General features: G+C 42.1%; 1 protein-coding gene across 2 annotated transcripts in view; it reads left to right on the top strand.

Annotated features, from left to right (window-relative positions):
* Window positions 1-6874: 6874 nt before the first annotated feature.
* LOC142915651 (uncharacterized) overlaps window positions 6875-18508 on the top strand; it is a 30271-nt gene continuing 18637 nt past the window's right edge. The window contains exons 1-4 of one of the 2 annotated variants that reach the window (XM_076061375.1): window positions 6875-7247; window positions 9520-9560; window positions 11312-11486; window positions 14891-15107. In XM_076061375.1, coding sequence (XP_075917490.1) covers window positions 11323-11486; window positions 14891-15107 — 381 coding nt within the window. In that variant the 5' untranslated portion in view covers window positions 6875-7247; window positions 9520-9560; window positions 11312-11322. The remainder of the gene's footprint in view (window positions 7248-9519; window positions 9561-11311; window positions 11487-14890; window positions 15108-18508) is intronic. The other variant, XM_076061376.1, reaches the window with a different exon arrangement.

Below are 18508 nucleotides of genomic sequence, written 5' to 3' on the forward strand. Positions count from 1 at the left end.
ATCTACAATGGGAATAGGGTGCCACCCAGCGTTGCTTTAATAGGGTCGCAGCGAGGGTTGGAGTTTAACAAGAAGGAAAGATTTACATTATGAGACCTCCTTTGTCAGTAACAAGATATAGTAATAGGTTTTACCCAATCAAATTCAAGGACAGTGCATATTTTTATGAGAGTTGTCACTTTTGTTTGCATTTTGACTGCTTATGTTGTGGTTATTGCAAACATGATGCCTTGAATAAAGGTGTCAGTTTTTGTGCCAGTTAAAAGGGTAAAACCTATTACTATAACAAGGAAAGACATTTGCCCTCCCCTACCCCCCAAAGACTGGGTACAGTCTGTGAAGTTAAACCTGCAATTCCTACAGTATGAAATATTTCTTCATACATCATTCCACTGTACATCGTCAATTAATCGTGGAGCGTTAATCCACAAACTGCACATCTTCTAAGACTCGACAAAGCAGGCTGTAACCAAAATTGATTTGTGGGTCCATCGTACTGAAGCGAATTTGACAGAATCACTGGTGCCGATTAGACACGGGGACATTGACAAGAACAAACGCATTGATGCATCGCTCAAATTTTTTAATGAAATGAAAACATCGATTTTACACGAACAGATTCAGAATTAAAAGATCAAAAACATTCAATGAACGATTTACAGGAGACAGCAAAGTGATTGTTCAGAAGTAAAGTTAATTATCGTAAATAACGAATGATAAAATAGCCAACCGTCTAATAATTAATCGGAAGGATGTGGTTGCAGGGTCAATACAAACGGACATTACTTTTAAAAATATATAGTTAAAAAACATTATAAATGCCTTTACATTAAAAAAAAACATCACAATGGCACAAGGCTGTTGTAGAAGGATCAACAATCAGCCGAAATCGTAAGGTTCCCCATCCCTTAGTTACTGATCCGTGGCCAAGATAGGTTGCATGGATTAAATCCTGTAATCTCGCCTGGATAAAATAATAATAATGAATGATTGTAACTTGTCTGTGTACTGCTGTAATGTGAGCTCTACTGTAATATTGTATTTGTACTGATGCGTTCTGATCTCGAAAATAAAAAATTTCCAAAGTGAGCATTTAGACGGTGCTCATCTCCAGTTTAAGAGCTCTGAGCCACGTGGTGGAAATTCGACGTTACTATGGCGGTGGCAAGTAACCCCACTGTTGACTTCTCCACAGTGTGTTACTCATTGTATCTACCCCCGACAGATGATGGGCTGATCCAGTCTAGGTTGTCTTCATAATTATGCCAGAAGATGCAAATACAATACTTTTCGAAGCACCGCACATTATTTTTGCATGTTGAATATTTACCGCCACTGTAAATATGTAATTTTAATCAATGCATTGCTATAATGTTTTAATCAATCGTATTGTTATTAAGGTTCGGGTCAGGATTTTAGAGCAGTGTGTTTCAAATAGGTCGACCAGATTTGAAATCGCTACATCTCTGCAAACCACGAACTCTTCATAATAATCCACAATAAAGGTTTTCTGGGTTAGATCGCGTTATTTATAACTGTGTCGTAACCCTCCACCACCCGACACGGCCAATCAGCAAAAAATAAGTGTCACGTTGACAAAAGACAATTAGTTCACTAATTTATTTGCTGATTGGCCGTGTCGGGTGGTGGAGGGTTACGACACATTCATAAATAACGCGATCTAACTAAAAAAAACCTTTATTATGAATAATATTGGTCGCGAAAGCTTGCTACGTGTTAAACTGACACAATCACAACTTTGCCTTTTATATATATGGAGATATACTGTATGTTATTTTAATTAACTCAAATGTGTCTTTACTGCCCCATGCTGTATATACCATCTTAAATCAGGACCAGTACTAAGAGTTTAGCCACGTGACAATACAGCAGACTCTCTGTTGTGTACTATACAGGACGGTCCAGATGTCTTATAACCCCCAATTAACTGACCCCGGAAAATGTGTTTCATTTGCGTATTAATTTCTGTTTCTAAATAAACCTTACATAAAATATATACCGTATGAAGATAATTAAGTGTGTGGGGGGGGGGGTCACAAGACATCTGGAGCACCTTGTGGAACGTGACTATTTTATGTTAATAAAAAACAAACGACACTTATTAAAGACGAGTTTTGTGGGCAGCAGATGACAGCGAAGTAAAATAAATTGTGCTGCACTTCTAAAACTGCCACGTCTATGACTCCCTGCCTTTACCATCCTGCAAAATCGTGTCCATGACCCAGACAGCGTGGAGAGGGCCCTCATCCAAACAGCACATTGCCAAAAGGGGTTTTGTACGTGCAGTATACATCAAGTATACAGATAGTACTCCTGTATATTGTAACATACCTTATCGACTGACAGTTACCAGTGTCTTTCAGGGCTAGGTGCCTTCCACCCACACAATGGTCATCCTTCTTTACACACACACACAAATATATATTTAGCTACTGGAATTTTCACATTCTGTACACACGTAAATTGAAAGCTTCCATCTAAAGAACACTGCACCGTAGAGGCAAAATCTCGAATGTATGATCTGTGTGCGAGTGTTTAAACTGTGGTGATGCTGGCATGGCTCCGAGAGAGACTCCAATCCAGTAATAACAAAACAACTATAATAATAATTGGGGTTTTCCCCCTTTTTTCTGGCAACAAAACTGAAACCTTTTTGCAAGGATTCATGTTACTGCATTAACCACAATACCTGCAGTCTCAATGCAAAAATAAAACATACTTTGATAATATATGATGATGCATTGTCCTTGAAACTGATTGGTCCACACCAAGGGACGGCTTTCTTTTGAGCCTTTTGGCGTCATCTGGTCGAGCACCAATTGGGTCGAGGCTTCAATGCCACATATATATTATCAGAGTATGTTTTTTTGTTTGCATTTTGACTGCAGGTATTGTGTGTGGTTAATGCAGTAACATGAATCCTTGTTAAAAACGTTTCAGTTTTGTTGCCAGAAAAAAAGGAGGAAAACCCCTGTTATTATATTTTGGTACTGGCAAAGGAGGTCTAATGATGAAACAAAACATCAATGAAGCAATCTGATCTCATCTTCAACGGCCACTGTTGGCCTGCAGCCCGCCAAGTAGCGCACTTGTGTAACGTATCTCGACAATAAAATGACTGGTCACTGTCGACTTCCAATGGAGCTTGGCTTGTTATTTTATTTTTTTACCTACGTGACTTTACCCAATAGAACCAAAGAGTATGGAGCTTGGCTCTTTAACTTATCAGCCGTCTTTTCATTTGTGGGTGTGTCATTAACTTTGATCATTGATTCTTGTCAACACCACTGGGTACAAAGTTAATAAGTAACTTTTTTTTTACAAAAATTAAACAGAAAAACCGCAACACACACGCACATTTCATTCCGAGATTTATAGAAATTTATAAAGTAACCTGTTGCGGAATTTGCCACTTGCTGGTTTTATCCACCATCAATTTATTATGAAAACCCTGTCTATATCTCAGATACAAATTCAGTGGAATGACAGTTCATTAGCTGATTTATATGAGAATAGGTTTTCCCATTTTTTTCTGGCAACAAAACAGGTCACATTTAAAGCTGAACTTTGAGCTGAATCCTTCAGAATGCGAGATGTTTTTATCTTCCATTATTTTCATATTTATTGTGTATATTGAGCATCACTTTGTGAGAAGCCAACCAATGTAAACTGGCCACCATCAGCAACGTGGAATTCCAGGCTACAGATACAGGGTGGTCCAAATGTCTCGCGTTCTTAATTGAATTCTCTAAAGCTTAATATTGTAATGGGAGGCTTTATTTAAAACCCAACATTTAACATGCAAATGACAAATATGTTAGGGGTCAATTAATTTTGGGAGTCACAAGACATCAGGACCACTCTGCACAGCGCGAGTTCAGGATCTACAATGGGAATAGGGCGCCATCCAGCGTTGCTTCAACAGGGTCACAGCGAGGGTTGGAGTTTAACAACATGGAAAGATTTACATTATGAGACCTCCTTTGCCAGTAACAAGATATAGTAATAGGTTTTACCCAATCAAATTCAAGGACAGTGCATATTATTATCAGAGTTGTCGCTTTTGTTTGCATTTTGACTGCTTGTGTTGTGGTTATTGCAAACATGATGCCTTGAATAAAGGTGTCAGTTTTTGTGCCAATTAAAAGGGTAAAACCTATTACTATAACAAGGAAGGACATTTTCCCTCCCCTACCCCCCAAAGACTGGGTACAGTCTGTGAAGTTTAACCTGCAATTCCCACAGTATGAAATATTTCTTCATACATCATCCCACTGTACATCACCAATTAATCGTGGAGCGTTAATCCACAAACTGCACATCTTCTAAGACTCGACAAAGCAGGCTGTAACCAAAGTTGATTTGTGGGTCCATCGTTCTGAAGCGAATTTGACAGAATCACTGGTGCCGATTAGACACGGGGAAATTGACAAAAACAAACGCATTGATGCATCGCTCAAATTTTTTAATAAAATGAAAACATCGATTTTACACGAGCAGATTCAGAATAAAAAGATCAAAAACATTCAATGAACGATTTACAGGAGACAGCGAAGTGATTGTTCAGAAGTAAAGTTAATTATTGTAAAATAACGAATGATAAAATAGCCAACCGTCTAATAATTAATCGGAAGGCTGTGGTTGCAGGGTCAACACAAACGGACATTACTTTTCAAAATATAAAGTTAAAAAACATAAATGCCTTTACGTTAAATAAAAAACATTACAATGGCACAAGGCTGTTGTTGAAGGATCAACAATCAGCCGAAGTCGTAAGGTTCCCCATCCCTTTGTTACTGATCCGTGGCCAAGATAGGTTGCATGGATTGAATCCTGCAATCTCGCCTGGATAAAATAATAACAATGAATGATTGTGACTTGTCTGTGTACTGCTGCAATGTGAACTCTACTGTAATATTGTATTTGTACTGATGCGTTCTGATCTCAAAAATATTTTTTTTACAAAGTGAGCATTTAGGCGGTGCTCATCTCCTGTTTAAGAGCTCTGAGCCACGTGGTGGAAATTCGACGTTACTATGGCGGGGGCAAGTAAACACATAAAGGCAACCACTGTTGACTTCTCCTCCACAGTGTGTTACCTATTGTATCTACCCCCGACAGATGATGGGCTGATCCAGTCTAGGTTGTCTTCATAATTATGCCGGAAGATGCAAATGTAATACTTTTAGAAGCACCGCACATTATTTTTGCATGTTGAATATTTACCACCACTGTAAATATGTAATTTTTATCAATGCATTGCTATAATGTTTTAATATAATCGTATTGTTATTAAGGTTCGGGTCAGGATTTTAGAGCAGGGTGTTTCAAATACATTGACCCGATTTGAAATCGCTACATCTCTGCAAACCACGAACTCTTCATAATAATCCACAATAAAGGTTTTCTGGGTTAGATGGTGTTATTTATAACTGTGTCGTAACCCTCCACCACCCGACACGGCCAATCAGCAAAAAAAAGCGTCACGTTGAAAAAAGACAATTAGTTCACTACTTTAGCCCCACACCGGTGGTGGTTGAAGAGTGAATCCACAACATTTACAGTTTGATTAGTACTGTGACGTTACGCTGGTAATTACATCCAACGTCATCGGGCAATACCACTTGAAACGGCGGGGCATAGAGTTTAAAATGATAACCGCTAGATGCTTCTGCCAGCGCACAAACATCCCCTAGCCTCAGTCATTCACCGGCCACACCCTGCGACTTGTCCTTGTGGTGATACGTCAAAGACCCGTAGAGTGATTTTGGTGCTACCATCAGCGACTCATCTGGATGACCTCAAAAACAGAATCACGGCAAGCGGTGACTTCAGTGGAAGAGAAGACTTCGCTTTGAGAGGCGTTTGGGACGAATTCAACTATCGTCTCGATGTTGGTGGAGGGCACATAGAGAATTTATAAAATGGTTAGTAAATCTTGATAACTCATTAAAGCGTTTGTAACTTCATTAGACCTCCTTTGCCAGTACCAAAATGTAACAATAGGGGTTTTCCCCCTTTTTTCTGGCAACAAAACTGAAACCTTTTTAACAAGGATTCATGTCTACTGCATAACCACAATACCTACAGTCAAAATGCAAACAAAAACATACTATGATAATATATGTGGCATTGTCCTTGAAACTGATTGGTCCACACCAATGACAATGCATCATATATGATCATAGTATGTTTTTTGTTTGCATTTTGACCGCAGGTATTGTGGTTAATGCAGTAGACATGAATCCTTGTTAAAAAGGTTTCAGTTTTGTTGTCAGAAAAAAGGGGGAAGACCCCTACTGTTACGTTTGTAACTTGTTGTGTAATTGTAACGTGTTGTTGCCATCGTGAAATATACCGCTTTGAAATTGGGTCCACATTTTTTTAAACCACCCTGCATTAGCGTCTTACAAATTTACCCACGATAAGCCAATTTGGTTGACCCATCATTTGCGACGATATGCAGATCTCTTCTGGAAAGACAAATAAATTAAAGCAGATCTAACAGAGCCCAGTGAGCCTTACCCTGGTAAAATTAAACACGGCTTGAGTTTATGAAGCGCTTTGCTGCACTAATAAATCTGAATGTTTGTTTTAGTAACCACCCACCCCCACACACCGAGTTGGCTTCAAGTCTCAGCCGTAGTGGGCGGGGTCACACTAGGGACGAGGAGGGGGCGGTGCTGTAGTAGGCGGGGTCACACTAGGGACGAGGAGGGGGCGGTGCCGTAGTGGGCGGGGTCACACTAGGGACGAGGAGGTGGCGGTGCCGTAGTGTGACCCCGCCCACTACGGCACCGCCCCCTCCTCGTCCCTCCCCTCCCCCTCCTCCTGCCGCTCTCATCAACTCCACTTCGCTCTCTCTCTCACAGCTCCCATAATCTCTCTCTCCTCTCTCTCTCCCCTTCTCTCGCTCATCCGCTCCGTGGGCCCCTTCGCGCACACGACGACGGGACTACGCAGCGGTGACGGGGCCCGTCTGAGACCGACCGTAACCGAGGTCCCGGCCACACTGCCGTCGAGTTCTGTTCACGCTCCCGCCCGCCCCGCCCGCCCGCCTCCCGGCTTCCAGGGAGGAGTGAGAGACGGCAAGCAGCCAGCAGCAGCAGCCAGCAGCCTGTGGAGTTACAAGGTTTTGTCTGGAGACCCCGTTAAGACAAAATCCACGACTACAAACAACCACGTGACCAGCACCACCACCACCAGCACGTGATCACCAGCACGTGGTAATGGCTACCTTTTGTCGCACGCTGCTGCTGTTGTCGCTGTCTGTGTGAGCAGCAGCAGCAGCACGTGGAGGAAGTGGGGTTGGTTGCAAGTGTGGAAGTGGAGAGAGACGGAGAAGTTTGTACTTGTTTTGTTCACGATATTAATTATAAATAGATGGTGATGCTGCTGCTTGCTTGCACAGCGTCACAAACTCTTGCGGTTCTGCGAGGTCGCATTCGTAAACAACAACACTTTGTAAAGTTGTTGCGTGGTGTGAAGTAAACAAGTTTATGTCGTCCGTGATGATGGTGTGGTTGTTGTGGTTGTTGGTGGTGGTGGTGGGGTGTTCTGGGCTCCCTTATTTATGTTTAATGATTGTTGTTTGTGACAATCTTTGAAGCCGTAGCAGCTATACGTTGATGATGGTGTGGTTGTTGTTGGTGGTGGGGTGTTCTGGGCTCCCTTATTTATGTTTAATGATTGTTGTTTGTGACGATCTTTGAAGCCGTAGCAGCTATACGTTGATGGTGGTGTGGTTGTTGGTGGTGGTGGGGTGTTCTGGGCTCCCTTATTTATGTTTAATGATTGTTGTTTGTGATAATCTTTGAAGCCGTAGCAGCTATACGTTGATGATGGCGTGGTTGTTGTGGTTGTTGGTGGTGGGGTGTTCTGGGCTCCCTTATTTATGTTTAATGATTGTTGTTTGTGATAATCTTTGAAGCCGTAGCAGCTATACGTTGAACAAGTCGGATTGATGAGTAACTCTGATAACTTGGCACAAGTTACATTTTGATTTTTATGCTTTCGTGACTGCAGGGATTCTTATTCTTGGTTCTTTTTGGTAAAGTCACCACGTAGAAGGGAAACTATAAAATAATAAAAATATAACACAAAATTCTCACGACGTTTCGACTGCAACACAAGCAATCATCATCAGGTGTGAAAACCACAGCAAGAATATTTTGTTGTGGTTTTCACACCTGATGATGATTGCTTGTGTTGCAGTCGATACGTCGTGAGAATTGTATTATTTTATATTTGTATTATTTTATTGTTTCCCTTCTATGTGACTTTACCGAAAGAACCAAGAATAATAATTTTATTGTTTTATATTTTTATTATTTTATTGTTTTATATTTTTATTGTTTTATTGTTTCCCTTCTACGTGGTGACTTTACCGAACGAACCAAGAATATTTTAGCACAAGTTGTGGTGGTGAACGGGGCCTTTGGCGTTTGTGGTTTACGTGGCTGTGTTATTGTTTGATTTATTGTTCTGATATACAGCACCTCTAATGTATTTTTGCCGTAATTACGGTACTCTTATTCGTAGTTTAAAAGTAACGTGTATAGATTTTACAAGTTCTAAGTTACGAGTGAACGACTGTGTCTGATTTTTCGTGGCTAACGTGGCTGTGTTAATGAGCTCCACGTGGTTAATACACGTGGCCGATTTACGACTGCGGTCATTTATAAAGGTGTATTATAAGTGCTGTGTTTTACAGTATAAAGTACCACCACCACCGTGTGTGTGTACAGACGGTGGGAGCGGTTTAATAGGACGTGTGATAATATGCCTGACACATTTCTTTGCATTTTCTACATACGTGTAAAATCTATGACACTCAAGCGCATGTTTAAATAACTTTTGCTGAATACAAATACGGGCATGTTACATAACGCTTGAACAATGTAGTATTGAGATGCTGTGAATCACAATGGATGACGTAATTGTTATGGCGAGTGGCTTTTTAACAATCGATTCGGCAAAACAAAACTGAAACCTTTTAACAAGGATTCATGTTACTGCATTAACCACATACTATGATAATAAAAAAAAACATACTATGATAATATATGATGCATTGTCCTTGAAACTGATTGGTCCACACCAAGGGATGGCTTTCTTGGTGTGGACCAATCAGTTTCAAGGACAATGCATCATATATGATCATAGTATGTGTTTTGTTTGCATTTTGACTGCAGGTATTGTGGTTAATGCAGTAACATGAATCCTTGTTAAAAAGGTGTCAGTTTTGTTGCCAGAAAAAAGGGGAAAAAACACTATTATTATATTTTGGTACTGGCAAAGGAGGTCTAATGATGGAAAACGTTGATCCATCTGAGCAGTGTCCGCTCACTCTGGCTGACACGTGTGTACTCATTGTTGTATTGTGTCTGTGTGTGTGTGTCCGTGTGTGTGTGTCCGTGTGTGTGTGTCCGTGTGTGTGTGTCTGTGTGTGTATGTCTGTGTGTGTGTCCGTGTGTGTGTCCGTGTGTGTGCAAGCAGGTTGTTGTTGTTGTTCCTCCCCCTTTGAAACTCCTGCCAAGGTGCTTACACATAGAAGAACTTCAGTGTACACCATACACAGCAGGTTGCAACATCCTTGTACAAACACACACACACTCACACACTCATATACACACTCACATACACTCATACACACTCATATACACACTCATATACACTCATATACACACTCACATACACACTCACATACACACACACATACACACTCATATACACACTCATATACACACTCACATTCACACTCATATACACACACACATACACACTCACATACACACTCACATTCACACTCATATACACACACACTCACATACACACTCACATACACACTCACATTCACACTCATATACACACTCATATACACACTCACATACACACTCATATACACACTCACATACACACATATACATACACACATACACACTCACATACATACACACATACACACTCATATACACACTAATATACACACTCACATACACACTCACATACACACTCACTCACATACACACTCATACACACTCACATACATACACACATACACACTCACATACACACTCATATACACACTCATATACATACACACACACTCACATACACATACACACTCACATACATACACATACACACTCATATACACAACAACGACAAAGATCCCCCATATTACCTTAACAGACTGTATACACACATACACACTCACATACACACTCACATACACACTCACATACACACTCACACACACACTCACATACACACTCATATACATACTCACACACATACACACACTCACATACACACTCACATACACACACATACACACACTCACACTCTTACTGCATTACGCCAAGAATGCAGTAAGTGGTCAGATCGTAAACATTCGGGATAATTATTCACCCAAACAAAAATTATATCGTACGTACTGATCACACCCCTAAACTCACTTAAGTCATGTACTAAGGTGTGTCTTGATAATGTTAACTGGTTACTTGACGGAGTGACCACACCCCCCCCCCACCATACTGATAGATGATTTTTAAAAAAACGAACGGATCAATGAATGACTCATCACGTGCTAATCACTCATCAACATCCTGTTGTCAAGAGTGATTTAATATCACTTCTCTGTGTAGTAATTTCATGGCGGTACAGGGCTTGCACAGTCAGTGCAAGATGTATTCAAAGAGCACTGCCCAATTTTAAGTGAACGTGAAATTGCATGCAACAAAGTAGCAAACGTGTTACGTTGAACTGGCAATTGCATTTACGTAGATATTGCGTTTTACATAAGCATCACATGGAGCTACTGTGTTTGTAATATAATGGTTCCATCTGCTTCGTTTTTATGAAATGTTTTATTTATTTAAAGCATCATGATCATACATTACTGCTGCTAACCACTAAATGAATACATTAATTTCCTTTCAATTTGTGAATATAGGTGCACGTGGCCATGCGAGATCTGAAAGTGATGTGTGTAAGGGCGGTCACACGCCTATCACTTGATTAATTGCAGTTTTAAGTCAGGGTTGAATGTTGACGCATTGATCCCCATTGCCTTGTGATCTCTTAAGTGGCCGATCATTCGTTGTTCCTAACAAATCGCCAGTCCACCGACGTTGGAGAATGAGTGGCTTCGCCTTGACCTAACGAATGTACCTGCATCAACCCTGACTGCACACCCCACCCCCCTTGTTGATGTAACAATATAAATCCTTAAAACGGCCTAGCAGCGCAACGTCCCACTGCTCTTTATTTTGTTGTCGTTCCGCAGCAGCCCGGAAGATGAAGCCCCGTGCGCCGGTACCACCGCTGACGCGGTCCCAGTCCCAGACTGGGACCCCCAACTTAGACCCACCGGACGGTGGCGACGGCCCCCCAGTGGACAACGTGGAGCTCAACGTCATCCTGCCGGGCGGGGCGCACCACGTGGCCCGAGTCGACGGGAGGTGCGTGTCGTGCACTTGGATTATTTACACAAAGATAAACAGACAAAGATCCCCCGTGTAGCCTGTAACAGACTGTAGGGGCAAGTGCTGCTAGTGAGCAGCACACAAAGACAAAGATCCCCCGTGTAGCCTGTAACAGACTGTAGGGGCAAGTGGTGCTGTTAGCGAGCAGCACACAAAGACAAAGATCCCCCGTGTAGCCTGTAACAGACTGTAGGGGCAAGTGCTGTTAGCGAGCACAGACAAAGATCCCCCGTGTAGCCTGTAACAGAGTTGTAGGGGCAAGTGCTGTTAGCGAGCACACACAAAGACAAAGATCCCCCGTGTAGCCTGTAACAGACTGTAGGGGCAAGTGCTGTTAGCGAGCACACACAAAGACAAAGATCCCCCGTGTAGCCTGTGACAGGCTGTAGGGGCAAGTGCTGTTAGCGAGCAGCACACAAAGACAAAGATCCCCCGTGTAGCCTGTAACAGACTGTAGGGGCAAGTGCTGTTAGCGAGCACACACAAACACAAAGATCCCCCGTGTAGCCTTAACAGACAGTTGGGGCAAGTGCTGTTAGCGAGCACTTATGAAGGCCGGAACGGTACACGAGGGGGTGGGTGGCCAGCACCACGCCCGACCGCCTTTGTCTCCCCAGTGGCAATGTTTTTATCCACCGCACCAGGTACTCATTTGAGGCTGAGTCGACCTAGGGGAGGCCCGGGACCCGTTCAGATAATCGTCACCGGTGTTGGCCGTGAGCGGGAATCGAACCCGGGTCGCCAGGTTCATAGCGCAGCGTAGCGCTAACCGCTACACACACACGCACACTCATTCCATTCCTGCGGGGATCAAGCGATGGATGGGTAAGCATTTTATGGCCGCCCAAGTTTGGCACAGGCGTAATGGGTTCCGTAGACACACCTTCGTATAGACAACTCCTTTATTACAACACAGCGCTCCCCGACAGTCCTGATGCGCTGCTACAGCCCTAGGGACACGGCCTACTCCCAGCGTGCCGTGACGCTGGCAACGCTCTCGGCTCCTCCGCTGTGATCACCCTAGGGGGGGCTGACCACTGACCCCGGCCCAGGGTCTACACTCTGGTTTCCTCTGACCTCGCCCTTATAAGGGCGTAGGGCCGGGGAGTCCCTGAGTGGAGTTTAATGAGAGTGGTGAGTGGAGTTTAATAAGAGTGGTGAGTGGAGTTTAATGAGAGTGGTGAGTGGAGTTTAATAAGAGTGGTGAGTAGTTTAATGAGAGTGGTGAGTGGAGTTTAATAAGAGTGGTGAGTGGAGTTTAATAAGAGTGGTGAGTGGAGTTTAATAAGAGTGGTGAGTGGAGTTTAATGAGAGTGGTTAGTGGAGTTTAATAAGAGTGGTGTTTAATGAGAGTGGTGAGTAGAGTTTAATAAGAGTGGTGAGTGGAGTTTAATAAGAGTGGTGAGTGGAGTTTAATGAGAGTGGTAAGTGGAGTTTAATAAGAGTGGTGAGTGGAGTTTAATGAGAGTTGTGAGTGGAGTTTAATAAGAGTGGTGAGTGGAGTTTAATAAGAGTGGTGAGTGGAGTTTAATAAGAGTGGTGAGTGGAGTTTAATAAGAGTGGTGAGTGGAGTTTAATGAGAGTGGTGAGTGGAGTTTAATAAGAGTGGTGAGTGGAGTTTAATGAGAGTGGTGAGTGGAGTTTAATAAGAGTGGTGAGTGGAGTTTAATGAGAGTGGTGAGTGGAGTTTAATAAGAGTGGTGAGTGGAGTTTAATGAGAGTGGTGAGTGGAGTTTAATGAGAGTGGTGAGTGGGTTTAATAAGAGTGGTGAGTGGAGTTTAATATTGTGGTGAGTGGAGTTTAATGAGAGTGGTGAGTGGAGTTTAATGAGAGTGGTGAGTGGAGTTTAATAAGAGTGGTGAGTGGAGCTTAATAAAAGTGGAGCTTAATAAGAGTGGTGAGTGGAGTTTAATAAGAGTGGTGAGTGGAGTTTAATAAGAGTGGTGAGTGGAGTTTAATAAGAGTGGTGAGTGGAGTTTAATGAGAGTGGTGAGTGGAGTTTAATAAGAGTGGTGAGTGGAGCTTAATAAGAGTGGTGAGTGGAGTTTAATAAGAGTGGTGAGTGGAGTTTAATAAGAGTGGTGAGTGGAGTTTAATAAGAGTGGTGAGTGGAGTTTAATAAGAGTGGTGAGTGGAGTTTAATAAGAGTGGTGAGTAGAGTTTAATGAGAGTGGTGAGTGGAGTTTAATAAGAGTGGTGAGTGGAGTTTAATTAGAGTGGTGAGTGGAGTTTAATAAGAGTGGTGAGTGGAGTTTAATAAGAGTGGTGAGTGGAGTTTAATGAGAGTGGTGAGTGGAGTTTAATAAGAGTGGTGAGTGGAGTTTAATAAGAGTGGTGAGTGGAGTTTAATAAGAGTGGTGAGTGGAGTTTAATAAGAGTGGTGAGTGGAGTTTAATGAGAGTGGTGAGTGGAGTTTAATAAGAGTGGTGAGTGGAGTTTAATGAGAGTGGTGAGTGGAGTTTAATAAGAGTGGTGAGTGGAGTTTAATAAGAGTGGTGAGTGGAGTTTAATAAGAGTGGTGAGTGGAGTTTAATAAGAGTGGTGAGTGGAGTTTAATAAGAGTGGTGAGTGGAGTTTAATAAGAGTGGTGAGTGGAGTTTAATGAGAGTGGTGGACGTGCTGCGTGGGTGGGCGAATGATCCACGGTAAAACTGGCTCCACGTGGAATGTTTCTGTGCTCACACAGCGGGTTTTAAATGCATTAAAATAAATGTGTTATTTTCACGAAGCATAAATCTTCATGGCCGCGAGGTCAAATTGCCCTCTTTGCAAGCAATTTTATAACGAGCTATTTCCAGTTGTCTGTAATGTGGTCATCTTTTGGGTGATTGCATCTGCCGGCGTGTTATTTTTTTGGGGATTTGTTAAATGCGCAAATAATCGCTATGGATATAATAAACACGCCATTTTATTTCTTGGAAAACATTTACGGTCATTTTGAATACAACATTAAAAATATATTTTGTATCCATGCAACACGTTTTAACTTGTTAAGCCGTGTTTGAAATCCATGAGTGTGAACAAGACGTATGATTGATCCCCCTCCTCGTAATACGTTAGGATGGTGAGTGTTTTGAAGATGCATTGTGTACAATTTTTTACTTACATTCCATACTCATTGCTATGGCCCGTAAACAGTAATTTAAATTACACTCCACACATCGAATGTAAACATGACACAAACGCATTCGCGAGCGTTCATAGCCAGACTGTAAGAATATCACGCTGCATCTTTTGAACAATTTTCTGGTTTCTAAATTACGAGTCGGGCCTCAGTCGGGAACAACAAATGTCCTGCGCATTGCTCACAGTTTGACGTTGACTTGGAGCTGCGGTCTGTGCTGCTGCTGCTGCTGCCCACGTGTTGCTGTGTGAGCAGCAGGACGGTGATGGACCTCCTGATTGAACTCTGCGGTTCCTACTGGTTGAGCCCTGACGGCCACACCCTGGAGCTGCTATCGAGGGACGATGCATCGCCTCTACAGTACGGGCCCAGCACACCGCTGGGGGCCCTCGGTGCTGGGACGGCCCTCCTCAAACCTCGGCCCGCCGGCGATGACCGACTGGAGAAGCCGATGCAGCCCGTTGTCCCGGAGGTAAAGCGTTGATTCGCTGACGCGGCCTCGTCGTAGACAAGACTTTGTACAGTCGAAACGCGCTGAAACCTGCGTAGAGATCTCGGAGTGACAAAGCTGATTAGCAAAATGGACGTGTAAGCAAAGTGGCCCGGTTCATGCGTACATGCAAATAACTATTATTAGATGAATTATAAGAGTTTGAAACTACACTTTGAGCTAGATGTGGCTATGGGTGTGTGTTAACACAGCATGTGTGTACGTTGTCAGTACACAATTTTAGTTAAATTCTCCTTAAGTACATTTTAGACGTCATTGCCTTCAATTGGTTAGCTTCTACATTAGGCGTCTTTCACACATTTCCTCGGCCGTGTCGTGCTTGTTGACACTTTGTAGAAAGTCTCGCGTGTTGTTACAGGTAAAAGGATGTTGTACAGTTTTGTATTAGGGTCCATCTGTGGATTACCGTGTTATATACATGGCTCTCCGATTTGACCTTTGTGACAGTGTGCCGGATTCATTTCTGAACCTTGCACGCATGCTGCCGACTACACCGTCACGCGATGAGTATCATCGGGAAACCTTGACCCTTCGGGTCAAATCTACTTATGAATGGAAATATTTGTGAGACTGGATTTGGTTGGATTTTGGTATCTTGACTAATGAAACATGATGAAATGCCATTATCACATCATGCCTCACTGGATGCACCGGTTGGTGTTACCCGCCAGTTTACAACTTGCAATTTATCAATCTTTGAAATAGCGTGATCAACCGGACTACGCGTTGATTGTGTTTTGACCGACCGACTGTGTTGCTTTATATGGTTTCCAAATGTTTATAAACCCTGTTTGTCTGGTATGCTTCTCTCTCTGTGTCCCCTGTTGTATCTGTGTTAGTTCCCCAGTACTTGGGTGTCTGTGTATACATCTGAGGTTATGTGTCTCCCCTCTCTCGTAAATTTAGCTCTTCTGTACCTGATGATGGCTGCTTGTGTTGCAACCGAAACGTCGTACGCTATTATGTTATTTTATTATTTCTTATTTATACGTGACTTTGCCGACAAAAAAACAAAGAGTAACTACATTTTGCTTTGGCTCAGTTCGCCTGCAGATCATGTTTTTACCAGGCTATACTTAGCATTCATCCAGTAGAAAATTTATACTGAATGATGATGCGGATGATGATGATAATACTTATCCATGGGTGGAATATGCTATGCAAACATTCTTATTTAAATATTTTTTTTTACTTTTAAGCATCTTGTATAAACATTGCAACCTAATTAATTTTAAAGGAAAATATTTCCCTCTCGTCACTTCACCGGCTGTGATTATATTTATCACTTGCATTCAGTGAAAAGGATGGATTGCTTTTAGATCAAAGTATTTACGCGCCATACTTGGCTTTATTGAGAAGAGAGAGTTGGACCGTTCCGTTCTTCTGTGCAAAGTTGAAGTCTGCTTCGAAAAGCGTACGATGCTTTTTGTTGTTAAATCTTTTAAATTTGACTGCCTCGTTACTTGGTAGTAATGAGGAAGTCAAATTTCCTCTTGGAAATATGTGAATGGTTGGAGTAAGATTTCAATTGGTAAAAGGAGACCGGCAGTCTTATGAATAATACGAAGGGCTAAGATGCAGCCACTTTGTGTGACTATTTGAGTGGGACTGTGGTGGTCAGGCAGAGTTGGAGTTGGTCAGTTTAACACGTAGCAGGCTTTCGCGACCAATATCATCCATCATAGAGGTTTTTGGGTTAGACCGCGTATAAATATATAAATGTTGTGTCGTGAAAACCCGCCACCACCCGACACAGCCAACTAGTAAGGGCTGTCGCGTAAACAGAACGTGGACGATTCGTCACTAGTACAGCACTCGTGTGTAGTGTATAGTGTAGTGTATAGTAGTGTATAGTGTAGTGTATAGTAGTGTATAGTGTAGTGTATAGTAGTGTATAGTGTAGTGTAGTGTATAGTAGTGTATAGTGTAGTGTCTAGTAGTGTATAGTGTAGTGTATAGTAGTGTAGTGTATAGTGTAGTGTACTAGTACAGCACACCGGTGTGTTGGGGAGCCAAGCCACAACATTTACAATCTGAGTACGACGTTTTGCCAGTAATTACAACCAGCTTCATCAGGCGACATCCAGAGTTGTGGAGAAGTCTTCCTGTCTCGTTCCTTACAAGGAGGCGTAGATGCGTTTACTTTTGATTTATAGCCAGGTCAGCCTATACTGTCATAGTTTTATGCAACTGTTTCCATATTTCCTACTTTATTGACACCAACACAAGTACAATTAAATTACAATAATGAAATGCTCTTAAACAGAGATATGGATACATATTGGTAATTAGAGACATGTGTTTTCCATGATATCCAAATCTATTACGTATTTCCAATTCTACTCTGCATTGTTTAGTCTGAAATGTAATTTAAGCATGCTTAGCAACTGCAGGTGCTTTAATCCTGGGGATCAGTGAACAAGGCCTTGATCTTCTCTCCGGTGGTGGCTTTGCATTGTACACCAGGATCAGGGGCTAGTTTAGAATGTTTAGCGAGTATGTAAATGTTGTGAAAGCCCAATTTTACCAGAGGCCATGGTACATTAGTTGATATTCTACCAAATGACAAAACGTCTTAGATTTTATCTTGTGATGGTTGTTTATTGTATACTAGACACAGAGGCATATAGCTGGATACAGACCGATAACCTTTGGTGCATTTATTTTCATCTTACAAGTTTAACACGTAGGCTTTCGTGACCAATATTATTCATAATAAAGGCTTTTGGGTTGGATCGCGTTATTTATAAACGTGTCGTAACCCTTATTGTTAAATTAATTATATTGCAACTACAATTCCTTATAGGGGAAACTATTAGTAATTAATAACAATTGAATAATTACCAATCTATTATATAATTACAATACCCTCCCCCTATCCACCTCTAATCGCTGTGCCTGATATGAGTTAAATGATGACGTCACCCTACTGCTGCTCTATTTAAGACCGGGAGCAAGCAGAGAGGGCTTCACCATTCTGGCGAATTGCCCGATGATGCTGGATCTAATCACCAGCGAAACGTCGTATTCACAATGTTGTAAATTATGTTGTGGATTCACTCTTCAACGCGCAAATGGGCTAAAGTAGTGAACTAATTGTCTTTTACTCTTTGGTTCTATTCGGTAAAGTCACCACGTAGGTAAAAAAATAAAACAATAAAATTCTCACGACGTTTCGGCCACAACACAAGCGGCCTTCATCAGGTGAAGGGATCAGGCTGTCTCGAGGACAGCGCTGGAGTGAAACACAGCCACGCTCAGACTACGACCTTTAAGTTTGGCTGTGTTTCACTCCAGCGCTGTCCTCTAGATGGGCTGGTCCCTTGACCTGATGAAGGCCGCTTGTGTTGTGGCCAAAACGT

Source organism: Petromyzon marinus, unplaced genomic scaffold (assembly GCF_048934315.1).
Source record: "Petromyzon marinus isolate PM22_M1 ecotype Great Lakes invasive population unplaced genomic scaffold, UKy_Petmar_22M1.pri1.0 PM_G_Scaffold_33, whole genome shotgun sequence".
Lineage (NCBI taxonomy): Eukaryota > Metazoa > Chordata > Hyperoartia > Petromyzontiformes > Petromyzontidae > Petromyzon > Petromyzon marinus.